This window comes from Homarus americanus, unplaced genomic scaffold (assembly GCF_018991925.1).
Source record: "Homarus americanus isolate GMGI-L3 unplaced genomic scaffold, GMGI_Hamer_2.0 scaffold4060, whole genome shotgun sequence".
In the NCBI taxonomy this organism is placed as follows: domain Eukaryota; kingdom Metazoa; phylum Arthropoda; class Malacostraca; order Decapoda; family Nephropidae; genus Homarus; species Homarus americanus.
The window spans coordinates 10,588,863-10,611,924 of NW_024746161.1; the positions used below are offsets into that span (position 1 = coordinate 10,588,863).

The following is a 23,062-nucleotide window of genomic DNA, read 5'->3' on the forward strand; positions in this document are numbered from 1 at the left end:
AAACATAAACCAATCACAACACTAATATCTTAAATTCTTGATTCCTATTGGCTAACTGGTTTAAAGAATCACAAAGTTCTAATGGTAAAAAATACGTCCCATAGTACATCCTAGAGTTTCTTATTGGTCAAACATTTGACAAATGAGAATTAAGTTTCAATTATACGACGTGTTAAGTTTATTTACCATTGGATGACTGGCTAAAGGCTGGAGGAAAACTCAACACTCCCAGATGGACTCAACACTACCAGATGGTGTAGGGAGGTGAAGTACAGGAGGAATATTTTTCACCATTTACTCCATTAATAACTTCCTAAAGCACCTGACCGAGAAGGAATGAAATATGTCAGTCAGTCTGGTTGTCCTGAGGCTTGAGACTGCCGACGATAGCCCTACTCTTAAGCATATAGAGTATCAAGGTAAGGAATGTTCAAGGGTATAGTTAATGGAAGGTCTTGTTCTAATGGTCTTGTTCTAATGGTCTTGGTCTAATGGTCCTGTTCTAATGGTCCTGTTCTAATGGTTCTGTGATAATGGTCCTGTTCTAATGGTCCTGTTCTAATGGTCCTGTTCTAATGGTTCTGTGATAATGGTCCTGTTCTAATGGTCCTGTTCTAATGGTCCTGTTCTAATGGTCCTGTTCTAATGGTCTTGTTCTAATGGTCCTGTTCTAATGGTCCTGTTCTAATGGTCTTGTTCTAATGAGTCAATAAATAAATAATATGGTAAATTAGTTAATGATATATAAAGAGTTTTGTAACTTTTGTCCCAATAATGTAATTCTAGTTTTGGTTAGGAAAAAAATATAGAACTCTTACTTTATTTATTTATTTCACGTATTTAATTATCATGAATTTTTCACATTATGTTTAGTATTGAGTTGAATAAATCTGAAACCTTTTTATTCTAACTGGTGTTTTTTTTTTTCCTTTTTTTCCCCACCTACTACACCACCACTACTGTCTACACAATTTTTGACACTTGAGGAACCTAACCTAGCTATCTTACCTAATCTAACCTAGCTAGCTTGCCTAACCTAACCTAGCTATCTTACCTAATCTGACCTAGCTATCTTACCTAACCTAATCCAGCTATCTTACCTAACCTAACCTAGCTATCTTACCTAACCTAGCTATCTTACCTAACCTAGCTATCTTACCTAACCTAGCTATCTTACCTATCCTAGCTATCTCACCTAACCTAATCCAGCTATCTTACCTAACCTAACCTAGCTATCTTACCTAACCTAGCTATCTTACCTAACCTAATCCAACTATCTTACCTATCCTAGCTATCTCACCTAACCTAACCTAGCTATCTTACCTAACCTAGCTGCCTTACCTAACCTAACCTAACCTAGCTATCTTACCTAACCTAGCTATCTTACCTAACCTAGCTATCTTACCTAACCTAGCTATCTTACCTATCCTAGCTATCTCACCTAACCTAACCTAGCTATCTTACCTAACCTAGCTGCCTTACCTAACCTTATCTAACCTACCTAACTTAGCTATCTTACCTAAGTTAAACATGTCAACAGCTGCGGCTTCGTTCTCCAATACTCGTTGAATTACACGCGTCTCTCTCAACAAGCAACCTTTACACCATTCAAATTCCAGAGCTTGTGTACAGTATGGTCATGGGTATCATGTGATATTGACACTACTGTTGACTGGCTGAGTAAGAACTTGTACTACTCCTCTTTAAGTGAAAAAGAAAGTTATTTTAAACCTTAATGTTCATACTCCATGTATTATCATCCTGTAAAATGTATACAATATGTTGCAAATGATTCTCTTTCCTTTCAGGCCCCAAGTCTCACAGTAGACACGGTGGAACAGACCGAGAGGCAAGTCCATCAGAGTGGCCACCTCTGGTGACAGATACACTCTTGTCCATACACCGAGGCCACAGGGAGCCCACTCGCATCACTGTAACCACTCTCGAAGAGCAGCATATCATTGAGGTCTGAATTAATTCTTCCTATGTTTTATGTCAGTCATTGTTGGATTAACTAGTTTATAATTTCAATGCTTCATAATAGTCACAAAGCATCTTGTGTATTGCACTGAATAAGGTTTTGGTCTGGATGTAGGGGCCCTGACATTAGTGATTTGGACTAAACTGTCCATCTGCTACAGCTGCAACCATCATCCTGAAAGCAAGAGAAGAAAATAGAATCTTAATGAGCCTATAATATCACTTTTGTTCTCAGATTAGCCATGATGGTTTTTGGTGCCAAACCAAAGTAATTCCTGGCAGACTTCCACACTCACTCATGGGAGAATATTATGAGGGTTTCTCTACTGGTAAGTTCTAGGATTGGGCAGAAATTGGGTTTCCTAGGTTAATCCTTCAGTTAGGATCAATCGCCCTCCACTAGACGTCTCGTATAACTGAATCCAGCTAGAAATGGGAGTTGACAATAAATGTTCCAACTGCAGATTTGACATTACAGCCCTGCTTTAAGCAATCTGGTTGAAGACAAGAACTCTAACCTTTCAGACTTCTCAATGTAACACAGTCCATCAGAAGTGTCTTTGTCCACGAACAGCTCATAAATGTTTAACCAGAGAATTGGACACCTCTTTTGTAGTCTGGCTCGGGTTGTGTGCTAGTTTTGACATTGCATTGGACATAAGCCTTGGACGCTCCATGTTTAATATCAGCCTCATTCTCAGATATACAGTAGTCTACAATTGTGGCATTTGGTCAAGGAGTGACGAAGACACCAAAAGTGAGTTTTGAGATAAACACGGTTAAAGTCTGTATTGTATACTGTTCCTTATTTTTGGTGTGTCTCAGTAACCAGCCATATGATTTGGATGAATCTGGTGTCAAAAGATGGGAAATTTAGTTAGTTGAATATTGGGATACTGTATATAAAAAAATCTTGTGAAGTATGACTTGTGCTAAAGGTGTTAACCCTGCATTCTAGTACCTGTAATAAGTGGCTAATTAGCATCAATATAAATACTGGTCTGTTTACATACACAGCATCTTAGCTCTCATAAGTAGTAACTTTTTAAAGGCTCACAGCATAATACAGTATCTGATTAGACCAGTGTACAGTATTCAGTGAGCAAGTGTTGTTCTTTTTTTAAGCATTTTTTTAATTTTTTTTTTACCCATACTGTATTTTAAAATAGATAGTACTGTACATATTTTTTTCCCGTTTCTTAAAACCTTCGAGTGTCCTGTTTAAAAACAATATTGTATGTATGCCACATAAATGGTTTACATAAATGAGTGTAGGTAGCGACATGCAGCGCACTGATACAATATGCATGAAGGCAGGTTTCGACTGAGGCATGTGCCGTGCGACACCTATGCAGAGACGTTCAATTGCAAGCACAAACACACAAACTGTCCGGACTGATGTTGGATCTTCCTGACTTTTTAAAATATGTCTAGTGAATAGAGGGGCAGTCTGAAGCACCTCAGGGAGTTCATAAAAAGCAAATTCCGATGTATTGAAGTCCAGTGTATAGAGGTTTTACAGTAGTGTACAGTACTTCACTTTTCCACTGTGATATACAGCATTATACAAACACTTCCGTGACCTCCCTCAACCATCACCAACACGGTAGGGTGGAAATCTTATGTATTCAGGTGAATTTTCAGCACGCTAGAGTGACGAATAAACCATCAATTTAATTTAATTTTAACAGAGTATGGCCGTTGGAATACGTAGAGACAAAAAATTTATTTTTCGGCTGCTGGTTGATTTCTCACCCTGACTGAATGCCTAAATTTTAATAACAATATTCACCAAAATTTCCAATTTAAAAACACCATTCGTTAAAGGGGCAGTTGGTGGGTTATGGAATATGGAAAAGTTTTTCTTGGCGTGTATTTTTTCTTTCAGTAAGTCCTCACTTCTTTTAATTGGTGCTCAGGAAAGATATTTGAAAGTTGTACTGTACTCTTGTTTCTATGGTATCTACTTTATCAGGTTTTTTCAATCTGCCTCACTACTGTTCTCGATAGGATTACATTTTCAAATAGATTATTCTTCTCTGGGCAAAAAAGTATTGGCACATCCATACAGTTTATTATAAGATCTTCTCCAAGTGGTTTGCTATACTGTACCAAATCTGGTAACTATCTTTGATTATTCTATATTGGTAGAACACTTGTTTTGTGACTACAGTATACAGAGCTGTACTGTACTCAGTGTTGTACGTTGAAGCCGTTAATTTAACGCCTTCAATGGATGGCAGCAACTTTTTGTTAACCTGACGCGATCAAATTTTTGGGCAGGTGACGCTACAGGTGACGCAGTCAAATTTTCACCCGAGTAGAGCGTTAAGCGTCAATTTGTTCGTCAGGAAAAAGGCCACCAACCAGCTGTCCAGGCTGGTGGAGAAGTCCGTGCACGAGACTGAGAGCAGCAGCACCAGTGAGGGAGACGACAAAGACCGTGACATGGAGGACGAATTGTTCCAGGCCCTGTACGAGACAACCCACAGAAATGAAAAAGACAGTGACCTTTTCAAGCGTTTCCTGGGGGAGAAACCTTCGAAAAAAACTTTCGATAAGGACACCTTCCCCAACAAGGCCATGAGGGAGTTCTTCATCAAATACAACACCCCCATCCCCTCTAGTGCTGCCGTGGAGCACATGTTTTCCATGGGCAAGGACGTCTTGAGGCCCAAGCGTAGCAGAATGAGCGACAAGCATTTTGAGATGCTAGTATTCTTGTGGGGGAACAAATTAATAATTAAAATGAATGATAAACAGTAATATAAATCATAATGAATTATTAAAAATTAATGAATGTTTTTTTTATTTTGCATACCGGTATGTTACTCCTATACACAGGAGAATACGTGTTTCGGGGCTGCATTTGTCACTGAAAACTCGTTGACGCTAAGTGTTGACGCTGACGCTAATGGCGTCAATTTATGAAATCGTTTACGCCGATGCTGACGGCATCAAATTTTTTGGCTGTTTACGCTGATGCTGGCAGCGCCACTTTTTTTCTTTGATGCGTACAACACTGACTGTACTGCACTGGTTCCATCCCAGGGCTCTCCTAGTCTACCCAGATGTAAATTTGTCCCTGGCTTGACAGAGATAGGAAAGTGAAGGTGATTGAGCGCAATGCTGGTCGTGCTGCCTCTTTGCGTACCAAAGGCTTAGTACTGTATTGTACAATATACTGTACAGTATAGTGTGCTCACACTGTTCTTAACAGGCAGTCATGCCTATGGGAATCGCTTTCACTTTTTCAAGTTTTCACCTTAATGAGTTGGAGAAAATAGATATCTTATCAGAGTTTATATAATAACTAATTCTATAAGAATAAAACTTTTTTAAAGTATTTAATTTGCCTGAAAGTTATTACCCAGTAATTCTCCAAACTTGGGACAAGTTAAGTTTATCATTCAGGAATTATACCCTCTTGAAATTTGAAAACATGTTATTCATGTCTGACTCGGAATATACTGTTGTTGAATTACTCATGTTTAAAATATTATTTGCTCTTTTCTTTCAGGCCTTAGCAGCAGCAAGTAGTGAAGATCAAGAATTTGATATGGACTTCCAGGCAAAAGGTGGCTCCACAGATATTGCAGGTGCGGACACTCGTGCTGAAACAGGAAATTTGAGCTCTGGTGGCGTGTTACCAAGAACCAGCAAGGAGTCCACACCTTGTGCATCAAGCAGTAAAGAAGGTACTGAAACAGTTTTGGAAATTTAAACAATATACATGGACTATATTTAACAAAAAACTATATCTTGTAATTATATGCTCGACTGATTTATCAGCCCCAAGGTATACATGACTGGTTTATCTCCCCCAAGGTATACATGACTGGTTGGTTTATCTCCCCCAAGGTATACATGACTGGTTTATCTCCCCCAAGGGATACATGACTGGTTTATCTCCCTCAAGGTATACATGACTGGTTTATCTCCTGGTATACATGAGTGGTTTATCTCCCCCAAGGTATACATGAGTGGTTTATCTATCCCCAAGGTATACATGGGTGGTTTATCTCCCCCAAGGTGTACATGGGTGGCTTATCTCCCCCTAAGGTACTCCTGGGCTGAGCGAAGATAGTAACTGCAGCAGCAGGAGAGGTCGTTCCGGAAAAGATCGGGTTACTTTTGTTTCCGGGAATCCCATGGTTGACGTCACACATGGAATCCTTCATCTTTATAAGGAAAAGTATGTATCATTAAAAGCTCTACTGTATACTGTATATCTCCTATCATTCTTCCACTTCCACATGCATGGGATGACTAAAGACTTAGAACAGTTGTGTGGAGAGATAGCACAAGTCCATCTGTCAATTTTTATTTGTTTATTTATTTATTTATTTATTTTTATTTAATTTTTTTTTTTTTTTTTGCTTATGCTGGTGGGTTGAAATTTTGCCTGGGTAAAATACTTTGAAACATAAACAAATTCTCTGGTGTTAATGATTGTACTGGTAATCTTGTAACAGTTATTTAGTTATTTATGATTTGTGGTAGTCACCATATGTAACAAATTTTCTTCACTTTCTAGCACGAAGACAAGTTTGGATGAGACAGAATCACGATCAGAGATGCTGTGTATGCTGGCAGTCCCAACATCAATGACAATCCACGACTTGCTGCAGTTTACTGCTCCATGTTACTCTGTGATACAGCACATGAGGATCATCCGAGACCCCACACCCAACCAGTATATGGTTCTCCTAAAATTTAGAACACAAGTGAGGCAAGGTTCATGTTGGGCTTGACACCTTTTTATTGATCCTTACATACCAGTTTTGTCACATTGTACAGTATATACCTGGCAGGATTTACTTTTGCAAACCCTCCTAGAATTTTTGCTTGATACCCAACAGTGAAGCAAAAACCAGTTAACAAAAAATTATTCATTTTGTTCTTTCTGTTAACCTGTACATCTGTTGTTGAAGTTTTGTTGAATTTGAGAATATGTAACTGGTTGGAAAATAGACTAGAACTTTAGATATTGTCAAAAAGAAATTAAAAATACTATAGTATTAGAAATACCGGTGATACAAGTATTTCCTCATTTTCACCTAATCTATGTTTTCTGAGTTATATTACCTGATGTCTTACATGGTGTACGCTGTACTGTATTAAGGATATCATCTGTTCAGTGTCGTGCCCTTTTGTCTAACACTGATTAACATACAGTCCCATCATATAAGAAGCCTCAACTTTTTACATACATACTACTGTACTGTACATTATAATCAAACTGAACGACATTCCTTTTGTTAAATTTACATCCACCAGCACTTCATGGTTCTGTCTACCAGTACGTAATCTATCACTGCAGTTTTATCACTTTCTCTTCACTTTGGTATTAATTACACTAACAGGGTTCACTATGGGTTGGTGGGCTGCAATTACATATGTTTTACAGTTTGGGGGTTTGATCCAAAAGTTCTTAAAATTTTGGTCTTCACTAATTTATGTGCTAATGCTCCTAGTGCTGCCACATCCATCTTGGAGTTTCTTTTGATACAAGTTGCAGTATTGTATTAAAGCTTTGTGGCTAGATATATCTAGTAAATCAGTTTTCTTTAAATGCTTTCCACTTTTCAGGGTGATGCAGACATGTTCTATAATACTTTTAACGGTCAGCGTTACAATAGTATTGAGCCAGACATCTGCCGCTTAGTTTACGTGGCTCGAGTGGAGACTACCAAAGAATCTGAGAATGGAGGCCTTCCTATACCTGGTGAGAACTTACTGAGGAGGAAAACTGGGTAATTGTGACTGTTTGAATGGGGACTTTTGAAAAAAAAATGTTTAGTTTGCTTTCTCCAGAGAAAATCATTGTCATCACTGTTTTATGATCGTAAGCACCTGATGGGATGGTGTTCCGGTTGCCATCAGGCAAATTTGAATCAAAATTTACAGCTGGATGCCCTTTCTAGTGCCAACCCACTTTACTAAGTGGGAACTGGGCAGGGTTGCTTGTCCTTGAGGTAATCTAGGATTACCCACTCACCTATGCCAAAAGAAAATAATATTGAAAATATGAATATGAATGAAGCTTGTGAAAGAAGAGGAAATTTTCTTTATTTCTTACTGAAAATTATGATAAAAAGGAGATTTTATTGGCTGACATAGTTAAAAATGAAGGGATCAGTTGTGAGAAGTGAGTAGGTAAGAATGTACCGAGTTGTGTAAGAGTAGAACTACACCAAAATTAGTTTGCTGGAGGCACTCTGCTGGATGCTCAGGGATGTTTTAATGGTTAGAAATTGATTAATGTAAAATATTCTTAGTACGGTATCATGAATCTGCAAGCATAAATACATGGGCATTTGTTTGTTTATTGATTTTGTTATGTACAGTATACTGTATTGTATATATTCTCCAGGGATAGTTTTCATTTTTATCCCTGATACAATACTGTACTGCTATAGCTAAGTACTGTACTGTAAATAGTCAGTTGTATTAATAACTTGTATATACTGTATTGTGTGAATTTTGATTAGGTCAAAGATTTCAGGTAGAATAGCTTAGGTTAAGATGGAGGATGTTAGTAGGTTCAGTTTTGTGTTGATTTGTTCCATTTTTGTTCTATTCTTAAAGCTTTCACTGGAAAATGACTGTAACTCAATGATGATGATTTATGTCACTGATGAATTGATAGTCTTTATGATATTTTCTTCAATATATTCCAGGCCACACAGAGCTACCCAACTGCCCAGTGTGCCTTGAGCGGATGGATGAGTCAGTGGATGGAATACTGACGATATTGTGTAACCACTCGTTTCATGGAGAGTGTTTAGCAAAATGGGGAGACACAAGGTATGTTCTGCATTGCTCTCATTATAAACTCTCTTGATCTGTTCATTACCTTTTGAGTGTCTGCTTATAGATCTATCTGTGTTTAACCATCCTGTCTTCCCATATGAATAGGAAGGAAGTCTCATTTTATTTAAACTTGTTTCTTCTTTAGTCATTTTGTAGATTGAATCCATCATATCATTCGCTTTATATAGGATAATTATTAGTGTAGTTGATGAAATTATAGTACAGTATTATTATTTTCTATTGCTGCAGTATTATCACCAGATTCAGGTACTGTAGTTAAAATACTCTTTATAGTAAGCACAGTTAATACAGTGATCCCCATAAATGTGTGTGTGACTTATTAGTTAGCAATTCTTAAATGTTTAACATATAATTGTAACCTAATTTCAAGTAAATAAAAAGGTTTCAAAGACACTTTTATGGTAATAAAACAATAAGCTAGTGATAAATGTAAGAGTACATAAAAGAATTACATAAGTTGTGGTTCTGTCATTTATGATTTATTGAATACACAGTGTATGTACAGGTATTCGCCTTCGTGCTGCCGTGTGTCAACTGATGCCTCTGTATTTCTAGAAGGTTCTCGTTGATATCTGCTCAGCTGGAAGTAATACGTGTTTTCGGTTTGAAATTTTTCCTATGATATTATTGTAAAATAAGGAATACAGTGTGATGAACAAAATGTTTTCTTAATAAAAATTGAATTTAGAACTACAGTGCAAAATTGTTGTGAATGAGAACTTCTGTACTTTGATTTTTACTTAGAAAAGAATATTGTGGATAGGATTGTATTCTTTTCAAGATATACAGTACTTGCATATTAACCTCTGTTTCCCATAAGAAGTTAGTTTCACTAATGTACAGTTCTGGAAATGTGTTCCTACACCTGTGTCTCCAAATGGCAATGTCGCAGTAGTAGTATCACTATTTATGAATGAATGGGTATTGGTCGTGTAATGACGGATGTGATTGGTGGATAGGTTTGCTATAGGTCACACAGGTTGACTGTTTGGAGACACTGGTTACCACAGTGGGTGTAGGAACACATTTCCTCAACTGTACCACCTTATTCCACACCAAGCCTTGAAAATTTGTAGGGCACCACTGTCTACTGTACCTGACTGTCACAAAACTTTTCCATTTTTATCGTTTACCTTATAGAGTATTGATCTCTGCTGTTAGTGAGTTATTACAGTATTGATTTAACTTTTTTTAATAATGTTAGATATTTCAGGTTAAATTTTTGGTTCTATAGAGAGTTAATATATGGCCACCTGATATGATACATAACAAGATCTAATCCAGATCTCATATAGGTAGTTTTATTTCATTTTTACTGGAAGGATAAAACCTCTGGTAATAGTAAATGGTTTATATTAATTTATAGAAATTTAAGAATACATTTTCATGAAGCAAATTTTAGAAGAGATGCTGAAACAGAATACTGGATGTGTTAAGAAATTGTCAGTTTTTATTTAAAAATAGAGGTATCTGAATTCATGTGTAGGATTGTGATTTATAACAAGTTGACAACAAACATGACAAATATAGGATGTTTTCTGTAATGACAGGGTGTTCATACTAGCCAGTGTTTTACTGCACACAAAATGTCACACTGTCATTGCCAACTGACCTCTGTAGTCATGGACTAAATATAGCTCTCTTGATGTTGGTCATATACAGCCACCATGCAGCAGAGGCTCTCGTGTAAGTTTGATAATGTTCTGTCTGGAGCACTAATGCACTAAGGAATAATTCTTGGGGATTAAATAATGTACTGTTGAAGTGTCACCAAGACTTGAGTAAGGAAGAAATATAGTGAATAAGTGTATTAAAGTGTTACACTCTATTTCTGTATACTGTACTATAGAAAAGGATTTAATGTAATTTTTATTAGGAGAATTTATGGATACATTGTTTATTTTAAGCCATTTCTTAATTTAATGTGCCTCTTTCTATAGAATCTTGAATTAGGAAATTATTTTTAACATTCCTTTAAACAACTATTGCAATATCCCATGAGAACCCTATATCATATACGTACAGTGTCCAGCTGTTGTTGACCTTCTCTCAGGAACATTTTCCAGGATAAATTTCAATTGTTTAAACTTGAAGCATAATGTTAAGATAATGTATGATGTACAGTATTTCAAGGAACAGCCCCAGCATAACTAATCATTTTCTTTGGTGTTCTTACTACTGTTTACCATAAGTGTACTGAAAGTAAATACCATACTGTTGTATGTACGTCTATTTTTAAAGGATCTGTCAACATTTTAACTTTTTCTTTTATCTATGTAAGTTTTGACAAAAGTTTCCCTTTAACATAAAAAAAACATTTCTGAATAATTTTTCAATTTACATCTTTTGTGACACTTCAACAGTACACTTCATAGATGCTTGTTACACATTGTGCAAGTGGTTTAATCAGGCTATAAAAGCAGGCATTCACTAGAGAGGTTCTCCTTTGCTATCTGGCGTTGATTATCATCTACACCAAACACTAACTCTGGGTACTGCATGGCTGGATATGAGATGGGTCTGTAATCTCATCATGAGCTGGAGGATCTAGCATGGATGCATTTTAACTTTTGGCATGCAAGTAACTCAGAGTTGAATCAGTTGCAGAGATATTTTAATAATTAATTGAGGGTCTGATGACCTCACAATGCAGGTGGTCACTGGTTAATTTCATGCATAAAGAAAAAATTTATGGAACTAAATAATGTATATTTCTAAACAGCTTAAATTAAAGGCTCGTCTTTGTCTAACGATAATAAAAAATAAAGTACAGATGGGCGGATAGGGTCCAGTTTATCGAGATTTCTAAAGTGAAGTTTGGTTAAATGAGGGTTTATTGTATACATCAAACACAGTTAAAGATACATATATGATGTGGATTGCAAGTAGATACAGTTAAATGTCATGCACCAGTTGCATAAGAATCAGAATTTCAGTTGATATCATTAAATGAGTTGATACCATTGAAAAGATTTGCTGGATTCAAATGAATTCTGCACAGGTTGACAGTATACCCAGCAACAGATAATGCATGTTCAGAGGTCACCAAGCTAGCCAGGACAAACAAGACCCTCCCTTGTTACATGCTTTATGCTCAGCATCTGATTTCCAGCTTTTTCCACCACACCAATGGGATCTATATCTTTACCAGTGGGAGGTTCGTGTTTTTATTTTGCTCGTCTTCCTTCCTGGCAGTGGTGCACTATCAAAAAGAGTGTTGTATTCACTTCCCGTAATGCTCAGGGTCATAACAGAAGATTGTACAACAGCTCTGCTTGCATATCCGTCAACGTCTTTCAGCAGCGGCAAAAGGTGACCCTACCTCCCCACCCCCCCCACCCCCAAGACTCCTTTCTTTGTTAGATAGACAGGGATTGTGTCTTGCTCATAGATCTAGGATCAGTGCTGCAAAAGGAACAGGTCTCAGATAGTCGTCCCACATCTTCTCCAATCTGAGGAGGCCCGCAGCCCTATTCATCTAAATACATACCTGGATTAAGTGAAGAAGTCTGCAGATGACATTACAGCATAGTTACCTAATACAATACATGATGGAGAGTGGCTTCTCATCAGTCTTAAGTCACATCTTCTGGCATATCCTGGGTGATGTCAACAAGAAATGCGACCCTATTTGTCTCTTCCAGCTCAGGTGTCAGCACATCTCACACATCAGCAACACTTGAGCATTCTCAACATGATGTTCCAACAAACCAAAACATTTTACTTGAGCCTTCTTGACAGATTGGGCTTTATCCCAGATTTTGGCCATGATGTATCCCCGTCTTTGTCCAACTGATGAATTGAAAGATGTCGTGTCTGTTAATACCATGTGGGGGCAGTGGGCTGAGTATGATATGTGGATGGGTAGACTCTTATTGTTTCTCGTCTTGTGTGTCATCACAGTGAATCTTTAGGGGGAATTTTGTGGCTCTTGTTGATACAGGGGGACTTTGGTGGCCCCTGATGACACCAAGAAACTAAGCTGGTCTCAGATGTTTTAGCAGAATGTGTGTGAGGCTCTTTGTTTTGAATTTGGGATATGTTATACAGTATGTATTTCTGGTAGATAAGTTAATTAATTTCTTTCAGGTTATAGAGTTAGTTGTGGTCATCATATTATATGGGGTGATGCAGAAATCCCTCCCCATGTTTGGCGAGATATTGCTGGAGTATGTTTGGGAGCCTTGCCATGGCCCATTGGCCCTCTTACCTAGACTCTCTTACAACAAACATTGTCACAATTTTTTATATCTTTTCCTTCTCTTGTCACATGCATGTAATAAATGTAAATGGTGGGCAATAAGCATCTCTTGAACTTAGCCCAAGAATTCTACCTGGGCTGCACCTAGCACATATCTTTTGTTAATGCTGTAGTTAGTTCCATACAGGGTATTGGTTGAATAAATAAACTATTTCTTCAAAGCCTTATTTTTTTCATCATACAACTGTATTGACTAACAGAAACAATGTTGTCTTTATGTAATTTTCAGTGTTGTAGTATATGTAGTAGAACTTTACAGTACACTGCTGATCATAATGTACGTAATAGTGAATGGCAAAAATGTCGATTAATTTTTTTTGTTTACTGCTCATTGATAAAAGGCATCCTTCCCCTCTTTAGCTGTCCTGTGTGCCGGTACTGCCAGACGCCAGAGGAAACGCCCGATCAGAGGTGTTCACTGTGTGGTTCAGCCGACTCTCTCTGGATATGTCTCATCTGTGGCCACGTTGGCTGCGGACGCTATGTTGGTGGCCACGCTCATAGGTAAGTGTGGGCATCTTAGTATTATACCTTCTTCACTGCATCATAGTACTACTGTAGACGTGTTTGTGTATTTTCATTATGCATATCCATTTTGATTGAACTTTATGACATTTTGTCAATACAGAGAGAAGCCCTTTGTTCAGTCCACGCCATTTATAAGCCACACAGACTGGCGGACGCAAAATTTCTAACCAGCAACTTTGTTTGGTCCATCCCTCCCCCACCTCCCGAGACATACAAACCAGGCAATTAATCAGTGGTCAGCCAACGCTTACTTCCGAACACGTTAGTATAGATAGGTTTTAGAAACAGAAAGAAAACACATTTTACAAGTTATTTATTCCTGCTAACTTGTTTGGAGGTAAGCATTGACTTTACACAGATCCTTAATTTGCACGTTGAGGACAACCTCTACTGATAACTTAAGCAAAATTTCATCACAAATGATGCTAAAACTAATCAGGGAGATTAATTTTCAAAATTTCAAAATCCAGTGACTGATAGAACAATTAATTATCAGAATTTCAACTTTATGACCACAGATTCTTAATCTACATGTCAAGGAATCCCTTTACTCTGTTGAGATTTTAAGCAAATTAAATTTTTCAACCCCCCTTTTCTTTTTTTAACTCCATTGTAAAGTCAGCACTTATCCCCAAACACATAAGCATGGATAAGTAACTTTAAAGATGTATTTTCTTTCTGTTTCTACAACCTGTCCATACTGACGTGTTCGGGGGTAAGCGTTGGCTATACACCTTGCGTGTTTTGGGAGGGACGGCTCCAGCGAAGTTAATGGTTAGTAATTTTGAGGCCGCCTGTCTGTATGACTTACAAGGGGCGTGGACTGTACCTTAAATATTTAGAGCATTACCAAAAAAATAAAGAATAAGAGAAGTATGGTAAGTAAAGTCAATCATGACCCACTACTGTAAGGTGTGTGTATTTCACCCCTTTACTGGATGTTATCACAAAAGTGGATGTACTTTACAGTGAAACATCTTTTTAACTGACTACATGGAGAAGTCTGTTATATTGAGGTCCCGTTAGACATGAAACCTCCATGTAACGAACTATATAGAGATGAAAGTCCGTTATATCGAGGGACGGTTAGATGTGAAACCCCCGTTATATGGAGGTTTCACTGTATTACTGATGAGTTGCATTTTTTTTAATATGAAGTTTCACCCATAGTCTTTTGAAAAGTTTTATCTGTTAAGAATTAAAAAATATAAGTTAAATATCTGGTGAATATTTCTTGTCAATCTTCAAATGATATAAATGACATAAACACATTATTAGTGTCACCAGTGTTCAGATACACTTGTACATGAATATTGATATGTTCTGACAGATGTTGTTTGATTTCAGACACTTTATGGAAACAAATCATCTGTTTGCATTACAAGTAGGCAATAACAGAGTGTGGGACTACGTAAGAGACAACTATGTACATCGCTTATTGCAGAGTGAAGGAGATGGCAAGGTAACGATATGTTTTATTATTACTACCATAAGTTAATTTTTCTAAGGTTGTTTAACCTGTTCAGTCTCCAGATTTTGGTAACATTATTTTTTACCCACCACTCATAGAATCTGTATTCAAGATATATTGTAGATGTATTATATGTATCTTTTTTTCATATGCTTATGTTGTATATATTTATATAATAATGCAAGCTTTATTATATAATATGTATAATGCATAATTTTGAAATATTAATAATAGTATGTTGTGTGTAGGTACTGTATGTACAGTAGTTACATTTATGTTATACTGTATAAGTATTCAATACAGTACATTTATCATTTTGATATTTGTGACGCATTACAGTATTTGGGGAAACATCACCACATGTGCACCAATGGATCCTTGCTCCAACTCTGTTCCTGGCTGTGCCACACACACACACACATTAGTGGACAGTGCTACAATGTCTTTTTGCTCAGGTTAGCAGAGCCTTCATCTTTAATACTTCAGATGTTTACAGGTTGTGTCCTACGAGCGATCATCACCAGTAGCAGACACAAAGGAGGAAATGGTGCAAGGAGAAGAAAAATTAACTGCTTTGCAACTGGAGTATACTCACCTTTTGTCATCTCAACTTGAATCTCAAAGACAGTATTTTGAGAATAAGATTGCAGAGGCACAGTCTGGGGCCTTGCAAGAGGTAAGTATGAAGCCCTTTATTTTTCTTCTTGGTGACATTTTACAATAATTGTATAGTGTACATAACTAATGTCAGATTACACTGAGGGGCCACAGACTTCCATTATCTGCATGTTCTCTTATTTTTCTTTTGTAAAATGCTGTGTTTCTTGTATATCTGTGTGAAAAAATTCATATTTGCTATGTGTGTTATTATAAATGTTAGGAGTATTGTCATTTATGTGTTTTGAGAGCATGGACATGACAATCTTATTTCTTCTTATCCTTTGTACGTTTGGTTATCAGGTTGATTTTTTATTCTTAAGTTATTATTCAGTAAGATTTTTTCTTGTCATTTTATGAATGTTTTATTAGGTGATTAGTGTTTGAATGGTATGAAATAATGGTAGAATTGGGTCTAGGGCTGACTGGACAGCTGTGTGGTGGTTGAGTGTGCTGCTGTTAATTGGAAAGCCTTAATGGGTAATTCTTTTTAATTGGGAGTTGCCAGTTGATGGCATGCCTGATAAGAGAGGGTCAACCTTTACTGTACAGTCAACTACTTAAGTCTGTTCGTCTTTCCTCCTGAAACACAAACCCCAAGATTCAGACAATTTAATCCGAAGCATTTATGGACAGAATAATTTATCAGTGTACTGCTGTGGTTCAGGGGGAGAAGCAAGCTGACTTTAGTAGTTGACCATACACTGCTTTGGCTTGTTTTCAAAACCGTTGGATCAGTCGGTATATGTGCTATAAGAAGGGAGGGAGTGGACGATGTCAGATTTTAGCTTGAGGAGAGAGGAATTTTAGTTTATACCAAGATACCTTTGTTGGGAAGTTTACAATGATAGTTATAATGGAGAATGGAAGGTTAATATCTCATTTGGCTGTCATAATCTGAATACACCTTCAGTTTGGAACTTTCTATATCAAGTGTGTCAATATTTCAGGCTGAAGATTGTAGATGTGTGGCCAAAAAATTAACCGAAGATATGCAGAAATTGAAACAAGAATTGGTGTATGTTACTCGAGACAAACAAACTCAGGATAAGAAGCTCCAGCAGATGAATCAGAAAATTACTAAAGTAAGTAGTACTGGAATGAGATTTTGCTACTAACTTCTGAAAGAATTGTTTTGTTTCATTTAGTCATGTCTGGGAATGGTGGATGTTGACAATCTATGAAAGACCAAGTAACAGTAGTTTTAGAAGTGATATTAGGAACGTTATAATTACTGTAAACTCAATACATAGCATTAAAAGTTTGAAATAAATATTAGTAGCCATATAACCTGAAATTTTTACTGTTGTGTATGTCCCTAGATATAACATTATGGTACATGTACTGTATTGCCATATTTACAGCTCACTAAGGACTTGGAGACAGAACAGCAGCTAAATTTATCAATGCGTCAGGGTAAGCAAGAATGGGTCTCCAAAGTCGTCACCCTACAAACAACACTCGAGCAGAAAGATAAGGTAAGAGGAAAGTTGATTCTGAGGTATTAAACAGAAAAATTTTATCAGTATCTTGTGTTAATGGAGTTTATGTCCTACTGGTCTTTCTTAAAAGTCAGATGCAATGATTGACACACACTCTTTCTTACAATTAGATTGGGTGTGAGGATCCATAAGTGATATCGTGGAGGACTAAAGATATTAAAAGGAATGTTATCTCTTTATATATTACTGTGTCACTTAGGTATTGGTGGATCATTGAAAAAATACGTAAGAAAGGAAGGAAAAGGGTTAATGGATGTTGCTCATGCAAGTTCAATATGTATAGTAACTTTTTCCATGGATCCATGTAAACATAACACTGGTTGGGTTTACAAAACATACCAAGATGTCCCTTTCTAGATCATTTGTTGCCTGCTGGATTTGCTGTCCTGGAGATTGCACCATTTATACCGGGCAAACGGAATAAAACATTTTCTAGTGGTGTAGGTCGGAGTTTTCAGTGTCAGACTGAGGAGAGAAGTCATCGGCCCTCCAAATGTTTCTTCACACTGGAATTTCTCTCTCTTCTTTTACTTTATCTTACTGGCCTCTATGACTAGAACTACCCTGACCTGACTTGTCATCATCTGCCAACCATCTGTGAACACTTAGCAAGATTCAATAGGATCAAGAACATTTGCTGTATCCTAGTTACCAGAACTGCCAGAAGGCACATGGAAAAAGGGCATGTTAATGAAACCCATACCAAGAGTTTGGAAGGGCCCATCCACTGAAAGTTCCCCTGTATCATGTGAGCACATCTCCCAAGCTCATTTACTTAAAAAAATGGAACACATTTTTAATAAAAGTTAGGGAGGCAGAACACTGGCTTGAAACATAAGATGCTCTCCCAAAATCTACCACAAGCAATTGACATTCCTTTGGATCAAAGAACAGGTAATCTGGAGAGCAGCAAAGAAAGGATTAATTATTCAACCTCATACAATTCATTCTGAGAATGTAAGCCCTGGGATCAAGTTGTCATAATCCAGATTTTGGAAAAGGCTAAATGATATCATTGCTTACATGAAACAATCTGCTCTGATTCCATGTAATTGCAGCTAACCCACACAAGCCTGAATAATGGCTTAAAACTTTGATGATGATTAAGCTAATATATTTATTGGTAAAGCAACAAAAATATTTGGATTACAATAGAGTTCAGTATTAGAAATAAATCATTTAACCTAAGTGTAAGGCTCCATAGTATGAATAATGGGACATTTTTTAATTATATTTGGGTAAAATTAAAAATCTTATGATCATCATACGAAAAAAACATGATTACTCCTCACTAATTGTTGTGTGGGGTAGATCAGTGAGCACAAAAACCTCAAAGATAATTAAAAAAAACAGAGATATATTACATTGTACGTACGTAACACGGTAACATGTCACCCGACAGAGAATAGTTGAGCTGGAATCCCAAGTAGTAGATGTCATGGCCCACTTAGAAGCTTTGTCTACAGTCAACAGTAATCCGGAACTCCAGGGAGGGAAGCTATACATTCCCTCAGACACCTCCAAGTCACACGGGGCAAGACGGAAACACCGGAAATAGAGATCACAGTTTAAGAGAGACATGGACAGTACAGTATGTTGTTTCATAAAATCAGGCCAAGATAGTAGGTTTATTTTGCAAGTCTCCTGTTTAAGATTTGTATGTAATCTGTATGATGGTAGGAGAGACTTAGGCAGCAGTAGCAACTGTTAGAGTTTAACATACTGTATATATATGAGAGTAAATTTTCCCTTTGTTTTATATATGCAAATAATAGTGATGATTGAGTTTGTAATTTTGTTAACATGCTAGTCATTCTTCATTATTCATAATTGTTTTGATACTGAAAGATTCAGTGTAGAGATGGAAAAGCATATTATTTTTTCACCTACTCCTACATATTCCCTGTGTTTGACCGGAATTAAGAGCCTCACAAACCCTCCCACAGTTATAGTTATTCATTTGTATTTGTAAGTTAATGCTCTTGAAGATTTCATTTTCTGCTCCATATTTTGAGTAAAGTATGTTATATCACCTCTAAGGAATTCACTTCATTTTCAGCCAAAAATGAAGTAAAAATTCAGTAATTAGACAATAAGTTATAACTTTTGGCAGAGTGTACAGATCATACAACCACAGTGATAGTAATCCTCCTTCACCACAAACTATAACCCTGGTACTGTATTAATACAATACACTGATGTGCGAGGTATTTGTGTGTGAAAGTTTTGTTTTGCTATAAAGGAGGAGGTAATATAATAGGCTCAATGATGTTTCAGGACTCCAGCTTAGAAGGAATTAATAGCTCTTGAGAAATTATAAAAGTAAACAGTTTCGAGAAAATTTACTTTTCTTAATCCTTCATATACCACAAATTATTGCAGTATAGTACAGTAATACCATACTCAACAATGTAAAACACCATAGAGTTGTTTTGTGGTAAAGAAAGGATTGGTACTTTACATGTAACAGATAGTATTGTTGTATGTACCATTCTCTCTTTACAGTACAGTGTTTTGTTTACAAAATAAATATATATATATATATATATATATATATATATATATATATATATATATATATATATATATATATATATATATATATATATATATATATATATATATATATATATATATATCATACAGATTAACGAAATTTCAGTTAACGAACTGCCTTCCGCGGGATCTTCAATTGGGTTAACGAACAAAAATTCGGTTAACGAATATCTTACGAACCGACCTCAACATGTTTTCGCTTGCACTGACCGGGCAACCAGCTTTAGTATCAGTCCGCCAATACATTAATCGGTTCTAGGGCTTAAATTCCTTACTATTTTAGTAAATATCAAGAAGTTTATACTATTCAATAATTTTAAAAGTTTAATATTCAATTTTTTAGTGATTTTAACAATTATTGAACATAATTGAAGGTAAAGTGACTAGTTTAATGCGCGGCATCCAGCCTCATAACACAGCAAACAGGCGTTAGTCTCTCTCTGTTTTCACTGGAGGTAACATCTTGCTTGAGACTCTCTTCAACTAAACGCTTTTTTTCTGTGTTTCCAAGCAAATTATTGGTCATTTTGAAATATATTTTACATATTGACAATATATAATGCAGTGCAGTGTTGATTTAAAGAAAATATCTTGAATTACACCGAGAGAGCTAAAATTTTATTGGTGAAATGGCGCCATGGGGTGACTTCTCTTCCACCCCAATGCCTTCTCTTCTTCCTTCTCCTCCACCCCCATTCTAAATCCCATCATCATCATCATCATCATCATCATCCAGGAGCCTTCTACATACACACTTCAAAGTAAGTGAACCTTTCTACCATTTTTGTTGAATTTAGGAAATTTTCAGTGAGCTGGAACCAATTACCCAAAAACCCATTGAAACAATGGTTTCGGTTAACGAACTTTTCGGTTAACGAACGACCTTCTGGAACGGATTGAGTTCGTTAACGAGATCTTGTATATATATATATATATATATATATATATATATATATATATATATATATATATATATATATATATATTCTTTAGGGTGTAAAATCTTTTGGTATGTGTTATATCATCTTTGTGCCTTTTATACCTTGGAATATGGGGCATTATAATGAAATTTTGAGTATAAATAAGTTACCCTTGAGTGTACAGTACATATTTAATTTTTTTCCAAAGATAATATTATATTATGTAAAGAAACTAGAATTGAATTGAATTATAAGTTCATTAAGATTGTAGTTATATTACTGTACAAAATTTATGGATTTAGCATAAAAAACTTAATGTTTTTTGTTACACTGAGGAATGTGGTGAACTGTACACAACTACACAGACTGGCACTGATAGTCTCACTCCCAAAAGTTTTGCGAAAAAAAACTGTCTAGATTCTTATGTGCTCTTTCCCCTTAAAGGTGCTGGGAGGCAGAAATTTAGTGCAGCATAGACTCTTCATCTCATTTTTTTAGCTGATTTACACTGTATAAACTGAGTTAATATTTCATGTTTCCCAGCATATAGTTCTTACAAATCCCAATTGTACAATACATAGGTTTTTCTACATCCCATCTTAATAAACCAAACTTATTCATTTTTCACTTTCACAAAATAACTCCTTCAGTAGTGATCATTAGCATACACCAGAATGAGTCAGATTTTATTCAAGTTCTGCTATGTTAATCAGTACAATATTAAGAAAATAGATGTAGTGTTCAGATGTATAACATATTTCAGTAGAGTGTCATTTTGTCAACCTTTTTATGTGCTGAAGCCAGATGCAGAGAACCTTATGATCAGTGCTACCCAATTTCATTCACTGTACAGAGATGAACTAAATTGGTATTTGGCAATGATGGAAGAGGAATTGGTGGGGGCCAACTCCAACCTGTGGACCAAGGGTTGCATATCAGGGCTATATAAGACCACAACCAAAGGAATGTTTATTTAAATACCATTGAAATTTAGCAAAGAGTCACACTATACAGTAAATTTCATCAATTGTTGTGTGGTGCTGGTAAAGAAATGTATAATGTGAACCACTTGTCTAATGAGTTTCTTTATGGCCCTTTCATTAATATCGCTGAATATCATCATCCGGAGTTCATGCTCGCAGATGATCATATTATTTTCAAAGTGTTGTAAAAAGCCGACCACCTCTGTTATATACCCGGTAAGTAGAGTGTCATCCCATGAATTACTAGTAAGCAAAAAAATCATTAAAATTACAAATTAAAAATATTCTGTATAGCATAAAACCTGACAACCTTACCAGCATCAAAAAATCTTCTTATAAAGTGACTTCCTCTCATGAGATTGATGAATAACTTAAAATGGATTGAAATAGAAACTGGCAAGATGTGATAAGAAAACTTGCTAACTTTGCAGGCATCTATCAAAAAATTAGACAGAATTATATTTGTGAGCTCATATGTTACCTCATTTTACTGTGCCCTTCATGGTAACAAAGAATATTATACTTTCCAAAAGTACAAAACTGGTTAGGAATTGGGGTAGTTTTAGTTCTTGTTACTGGATTTTGTAGATGGTGGAGATACAGTACTTTTACAGCATTGCCCTGAAGATCTCTATATTTAGATTTAATTTCATTATCTATGTATATTGCTATCAAAACTTGCCATTAAAACTTTTTGTGTTCATATTTACTTTTAGTACCTATTGTTCTTGAATAGAAGATAATCTTTGTACTCTTCAGTAGGTCTTTGTATGAAACATGATTTTTTTTCACATATTGTGTACTATTCCCTACATGTGAAGATGGGTGGTGTGACCCCCAGGTTGAGGTTTTTCTTTGATGGTGATTTGGGATTCCACATTTTAAATTTTTCCCTTAAGTAGATTTGAAAATATATACTGTATGCTTTTAGTTAACTTAGTCGTAGTGATAGGGACACAGTAGTAAGAAATCAGTTCTTTTGAATAAATTTATAGTTCTATTCACTTTGGGTACATTATTTACAAATAGAATGTCATGTCTTGAACAAGCAGAAGCTGCTAACATAAAATTAGTATTATGGTTTGTTGTGTACAAAAAGTAACAACTCACAAAATATTTTGGAGAACACTTAAGTATTGCAGAAGACTGTAATTTTGAAATATAGAGTTAAACAGCTGGAGCACCATTGTCCTTGCCAGTGTACTGGACATGCTCCAACAGCAGGTTACAGTCCCATTGTCCATATGCACTTAATTAAATGCTCCTTATCCAGTGTAGTGTACAAGTATTTAAACAAAGCTTTGAGTCTTTTGAATATTTGTTGCTTTCAGAGCAAGCAAAACTCAAAGCTCATTGAGCCAAAGTTC

At 36.1% G+C, this 23,062-nt stretch overlaps 1 protein-coding gene across 2 annotated transcripts; it reads left to right on the forward strand.

The window, feature by feature from the left end:
* Positions 1-209: 209 nt before the first annotated feature.
* On the forward strand, positions 210-19,577 carry LOC121879112 (BRCA1-associated protein-like). 2 transcript variants are annotated; one of them, XM_042385633.1, is made up of 14 exons: positions 210-419; positions 1,809-1,966; positions 5,501-5,678; positions 6,043-6,175; positions 6,518-6,707; positions 7,573-7,708; positions 8,664-8,790; positions 10,480-10,503; positions 13,439-13,582; positions 14,954-15,068; positions 15,574-15,753; positions 16,685-16,819; positions 17,099-17,212; positions 18,639-19,577. In XM_042385633.1, the coding sequence occupies exons 1-14, from the start codon at positions 344-346 to the stop codon at positions 18,792-18,794; spliced, it is 1,866 nt and encodes a 621-aa protein (XP_042241567.1). In that variant the 5' UTR covers positions 210-343; the 3' UTR covers positions 18,795-19,577. The 2 variants fall into 2 exon arrangements, with proteins under 2 accessions (XP_042241567.1, XP_042241568.1); XM_042385634.1 differs by lacking the exon at positions 10,480-10,503 and having other exon boundaries at positions 212-419.
* Positions 19,578-23,062: the final 3,485 nt, after the last annotated feature.